The sequence below is a fragment of the Sorghum bicolor genome, chromosome 1, assembly GCF_000003195.3.
Source record: "Sorghum bicolor cultivar BTx623 chromosome 1, Sorghum_bicolor_NCBIv3, whole genome shotgun sequence".
In the NCBI taxonomy this organism is placed as follows: Eukaryota; Viridiplantae; Streptophyta; class Magnoliopsida; order Poales; family Poaceae; genus Sorghum; species Sorghum bicolor.
In genome coordinates, this window is record NC_012870.2 from 16,415,614 (window position 1) to 16,421,909 (window position 6,296).

At 41.6% G+C, this 6,296-nt stretch overlaps 1 protein-coding gene across 1 annotated transcript; it reads right to left on the minus strand.

Annotated features, from left to right (window-relative positions):
• Positions 589-3,605, minus strand: LOC8155744. The gene is made up of 2 exons (XM_021445833.1): positions 2,278-3,605; positions 589-1,057 (listed from the first exon to the last, which is right to left on the minus strand). The coding sequence occupies exons 1-2, from the start codon at positions 3,468-3,470 to the stop codon at positions 970-972; spliced, it is 1,281 nt and encodes a 426-aa protein (XP_021301508.1). The 5' UTR covers positions 3,471-3,605; the 3' UTR covers positions 589-969.

The window sequence follows — 6,296 nt, forward strand, 5'->3', positions numbered from 1 at the left end:
TGGCTGGCCAGAATGCTTTATTCCTTAATTATAAAAACAAACTTAGTCTCTGGCATGTCTAGACTGAATGTGTGGTTCCTGACAGTGACTTGATATATAAACCTTTACAGCGCTTAGCCGAGATTCTATACTTTTATATCTAGCAGAAACTAGAAGGCAAGCACTGTAATGAAATCGAGAAGATCAATTCGCTACAGCTTGGATAATCTGACTTGGGCGATGAGCTTTCTTCTCAATACACTGTCCACAAACATTACCTTCCTCAGTCTCTTGTAGTGCGCGACCTGAAATGTAGTTCACACAAACTCGTTACGGTGTTATTAGAAGGGTCATATTCAGTTGATGCAGGAGTACAGGACATCGTCCATTCGGGAATTACTATGTTTCATTAATTCGTTCTATTAGTGAGAGAGATACTATGGTCTTCTTATTATAGTAAAACTAGTTACTGATCACAACTAAGCTTGGTAGATCGGATGCCAAAATAGGCTGCTCAAGGGATAAGCATGGTAGAAGTGATAGAGGGCAAAAAGATGCAGTGAAATTTCTAGTCTATTATGGATTCACTCCGCATGAACATTCCCTCCATTCGCACCCAACCAAGATGAACTGATGACGTAAGCAGATAAGTTTAAGGGTTGGCATAGTTGTCGACTTCCAATAGAGCAAACAGAAGACAATGTTGGTACGATGAAAAAGAAACAGAATACAGACATCATCTAGTTTCTGATTTCGTATGCATTACACCATAACAAGCCTCTAGACCACACACAGAACCAGTCCATTTGTTCCACCGCAAGAATTCCTTGCACACCTTACTTCCTGTCTTTCTCTAAACTTGTGGCTTCTTCCATCAGCTTAGGAGTTCAGTTGATATCATTCTTCACAGGAACTTCTAGGTTGTCAGCTTGGTTAAGACGGCAACGTCTTCCTCTACACTTGCAGTATGTTCCATCAACTTTTTAGAACTCATTCAGATTGCACATTCTTCGTTGGACCTCCTTGATTGCCAAATTGCAGAGTTTTGTGCTTACTTGGTTCAGTAGCAGCGTTCCCTCTGTAAAACAGTGTATATTATTTAACAAAATCTGCTCTGGTACAAAATCAGTTTAAATTTAACAGTAGTAAATTCAGAAACAGACCACAAAGAAGCAGGCTCACAAAATTGGTAGTTCTAGAATCTAGACTATACAACTCAGATGCAATGATAGAAATTATGCTTAATTTCTGTTTGATGGAAATATTTTTAGTTCAAATGACAGCAAGAAGATGAGCAAAGTAGATTATCTAACTACAACATGCCATAATAGCAGAACAATTATCTAACTAAAATGATTATGTGCAAGAAATGTTGCTTTGTGATTGCAAATTTGGCATCGGTCTGATTGATAACAGGAACAAGTTACAGCACAGAAATTTTGAGGACAGAGACCTAAGTAAAGAATATTACAATCACTTTGAATACCATCTAATGAATAAAAGAATGGTATTTTGTGGTCAGACTTGAACTCCTCATTTTGCGATAAACTTAATACATAGAACTGAATCTTCACATTATAAAATAGCAATCCATCCATGCCATATTAGTTTTCATTCTAGCTCTGGACACAGGGATTAAGGAGTGAAAAAGGTGTGGTGCACAGGGAACGAGGAGAGAGATGTATGGCTTTTGCAGGGGCTTCTCCACCAGCTTAACTAGAAGCCCTACTGAACAAGCACGCACAGGAACAGAACCTGAAGCCAAAAGCATTGAAGCTAAAGTTGTTTTGGGCCTAGAAGCCAGTTTTTGGAGAAGCCAAAGCCCTAACAAAGAGGGCCTAATCTGAGACAAGTATATAGAAGGCTAGAATGACAATTGTTATGGGATGGAGGCAGTATACAGCATGGTTTGACTAAGCATGCTCTCCAAAGCTAGACTGACTTTTAGTATCTACTCCACTACAACACTAAAATACGTAGTCATAAGTTAATAACAAATAGAAACTACTTTTCAGGTATGAATCCAACAATATAATTTTCATGTGAGGCTCATTTGAGGTTGGAGGCTACTGGATTATTACATTATAAAACTTGTGACTGCCCCATAAAATGAAAGGGCGTACATTATAACTAACACAAGTATGGATGTGTTTAAAACATCATTTAGTGTCTATACATGCTAGAACCATAATGTCGCTTTTATATGCAGTTCCAAATGCGAGACCTAAGTAAGAAGTTGTGTATATAAGCCTGAGACATAAGCATACACATAATAATGAGTCTACAATACAAAATTACCTGGGGGAAAGCAGATGTTTGGAGATCCCACTTCCAAAGTAGACGGAACTGTAAAGCAGCGGCCTCGGAGAGTAACAATCAGCCACACCCTTTAGAGTCTGTTTGCTCATATCAACAGCAAGCACAGTTACGTTTGTGTCCTCAAGGCCGTGTCTGTCCAATATGTAAACAACACCAATATCGTGGTGGCTCAGGACTGGATAACCTGAATAGAATCCGTTCAAGATTGGCAGGTTTTTGGTTTCAGCCTCCTGCTGATCAGGGTTGGTATGTGCTGGGTACTTGGGAACTTCGATCACGCTGTCCTTCTTCCACTCATCCCAAGAATCCTTCCTTTCCCATGTGACTGCCTTCCAGGCTTCAGGTCCGACAATATGTGAACACATCTCGAAGTACTTGATGTAGCCTTCAACAGCAATGATGTCCCGAACATACAATGGAGGACCCTTGAGTTTCCTGGGCACCAATGGAGGTGGCAGTGGGATGTAGCGAAGCTCGGAGCTGTCCTTGAGGACGTCGCATACGAGGATGCCTCGCCAGAGGTCAACCCAGCCTATGGACCCAAGCTCCCCTCCAATAGTGATCACCTTGCTTGGGTAGGTGTAGAGCAACTTCTGCTCTGATGAAGCAAGATACATAATCTTGCAGCTCCATGTATCTGTCTTGGAGCTGTAGAGGTGCAGTTTGTACTTTCCCTGGCAGTATGCCCAGCAGAGTATAGCTATGAAATACATGTCGCCACCATCACGGCAGCGCAGGAGGCCAACGTTTTCGTCAAAGAAGACTCTGCCGGGAGCCCTGGGGATCAAATCCAGCGAAGGAGGCTTATTCTCGTCGCCGGCGTGATAGACAAAGTGGTCGTTGTTCCAAGCGACACCGTCCCGACCCAGACGGCAGATCGGGAGGCGAAGCAAGGCGAGGTCGTCCTCCGTGCTGAGGAGCATGGGGATGCCGCCGAACGCGGACTCCTCTAGATCCGGGCTGTAGACTGTGAAGCAGGAGCAGCGCGGCGGGCTAACCATCCAGAAGGTTACCCTGATGCGCTTGCCGCTGCCTGTGACGCCTTCGGCGGTGGTGGCGTTGGTGCGGTCGTCGATGTAGCCTCGCGGGTCGACGAGGATGGAAGCCGGAGGCGGATCCAGATCGTCGGGGTACAACAGAGGCGGACGGGCAAGGACTAAGGATCGGCTCATGGCTGACGGATCAGTGGGGATAGCGGCTCATCTTCTCCCGTGCGAACTGGAGGGGCAGGGAGCGTCTCCGCCAGATCTGGGCGGCGGCGGCGGGCGGCGGCGGCGGCCGAAGAAACTTAAAACCAAGATAAATACGAGTATAAGTTTTATGGTCCATTTTGATAAATATTTTATAATGGCTTTGGAGTAAAAATTTTATACTTATTAGATAATTCATAACTTAGTTTATTTAGATTAACAAGAATAAACTCTAAATAATTTTTCAACTAAGTTATAGATGATCTAGTAAGTATGAAATTTTTACTGTAGTTAAAGTATATTATAAGTAGGTCACAATAAAAATTTTACCACAATAGAACTATTGAAACTGCAGTTATAAATTATTCTAATTAGTTATAGAAAATCATAGATCAAAATCTACAGTAAAAATTTTATACTAAAACATACCATATTATGTGTTTATATATATATATATATATATATATATATATATATATATATATATATATATATATATATATATATATATATATATATATATATATATATATATATATATATATATATATATATATATATATATATATATATATATATATATATATATATATATATATATATATGACTTGAAAACCATTTATAACTAGACCAGGGAGGTAAAATGTACGGTTTAAAAGTTGACAAAGGTGGTTTTGTTCAGATAGAGAAAACAGATTTTCATAAAAAATGAGGGAGGAAAAATATATTTTCCCCTTAGAACAAAGGAATTGCATATTCCCTTCCTCCCGAATCCTGTAGCCAGATCATCTATTCCAGTATGCTCAGATTGTCTAAAAGTCCTAGATACTTAGGCCTGGTTTAGTTACACCTAAAATCTAAAAACCTTTTAAAATTTCTCATCGTATCAAATCTTGCGGTACATGTATGGAGTATTAAATCTAAAATAAAATAAATAACTAATTTCATAATTTACCTGGAGCATCTCCAACAGTTTGGTATACGACTTTCCATCCTTCAAAATTTGGCAAAATAAGCAAAAATCAACCTCCAACAATTTGCCAAAGTGACTTGCCAAATTTCTCAGCTTGCTATCCCTCGCCGCGCACGTATATTTGCGCACGTGAATCCGACTATGTATCCCTCTGCGCACGCCTACGACTCCTCTTCCTGCGCGGTCGAGGAATTTTCCTCTCCTTCCCACGTGACCGAGGCGAGTCCTCCTCTACTTCCCGCGCCTCCGTCCTCGCGAGTTCTATGCCAAGACCTGCCTCCGTCATCGCAAGGTCTCCCCGCGCGCCGAAGTCGTGGCCTCGTCCTGGTCGTTGTCACGGGCAGGAAGTAGCCCGGCCTTGACGATTCCCGATTGGATCCAGCAGCTACCCGACCAAGACGTCCACCCTCTCGTGTTGAGGTACGTATGTCCACCCGACCAAGATCGATCTCGTACGATAGCATGTGTTCTAGTAACCGATCGTGTTGAGGTACGTACGTACGTCCACGCGTGTTCACTAATCCTTGATCGGATAGCATATGTTCTAGTGCCCTTGATCGGATAGGCAAGACAGGGTTCTCGTAATCTACGTACACTCATCTTGTGATAGTATATAGGTAGGGTTCAGTAATTTAGGTGACAGATGATATTGTATCCTGGTAATCTACGTAAACCCATCCATGATCAGGCTTCGATGACCCTTGTTGATGATCGATGATAGAGTTAGTTTCTGATCATGATATTGTTTATTGATGAATATTTGTTCGCAATGCATTCTTCTCAATTCTTTTTTTTTACATTTTTTAGACTCATGGAGATGGAAGAAGAAGGTTTCTTGTCGAACATTGTGCCACCAAGTCATGCTAACAAGGTAACTCGGCGGTCCAAAAATTTTAATTTTTTTGGAAGACGAAGTTATTTAATCAGGCTGGTTGAACGCTAGCAAAGATCCCATCCACATGGCCAACCAAAATCGTAATACGTTTTGGGGTTGAGTGCATGCTTTTTTGAGAAGAGTGTGCGCGACGGGAGGAGTACAAGGGCACGACGATCCTCTTCCTGCGGCGGCGTGAGGTAGGCGGAGAAAGTCGAGGTCGCGCATGATGATCGATCAGGGACACGCACACGCGAACAAAGGGAAGGTGCACAATGTACCGGTCAACAACCTCACCTGGTGTGCCCTCCTCTTTTTTTGATTTGGCAAGTTAAAAAATAGGTAATTGTTGGAGATGGCCTCTTTTCAACTTGGTAAATTATTATAGCAACTTGCTAAAACACAATATTTGACAAGTGAGATATACCAAACTGTTGGAGATGCTGGTTTATTACACCCAAAATCCTAAAACTTTTTAAGATTTATCATCATATCAAATCTTGCGGCACATGTATGGAGTATTAAATATAAGTAAAATAAATAACTAATTTTATATTTACCTATAATTTGCGAGACGATTCTTTTGAGCATAATTAGTCTATGATTGAATAATAATTGCCACGTACAAATGAAAGTGCTACATGAGCCTAAAAACTTTTTGCAATGGAACTAAACAAGGCCTCAGTCACATGTGAAAAAAAAATGTACTCTGAGCTCTTTTTTTCCAGTACAGGTCTGGCGCTGAGGAGGAGGGGGGGGGGGGCGGATATGCCAAGTCCAAAAATCCGATCAACTAGTACTAGTAACTAGTAATAGGAAAAGAGGGGCCTGGTGGCGTCTAGCCCTCGGCACAAAACCCGATACCCGAACCCGAAATACCCGGACTCCGACTCGAAAAACCCAAACCCGCAGTACCCGAACTCTAGTTCGGATAGTGAATGTTAAAACCCAAATTTATTTC

Bases quoted from the DNA above. Each gene is read 5' to 3' on its own strand.
- LOC8155744 (XM_021445833.1), bottom strand. From the start codon at position 3,470: ATGAGCCGATCCTTAGTCCTTGCCCGTCCGCCTCTGTTGTACCCCGAC. The intron at 1,058-2,277 runs GTAATTTTGTAT...ACTGTTTTACAG, and splicing joins AAACATCTGCTTTCCCCCAG to AGGGAACGCTGCTACTGAAC.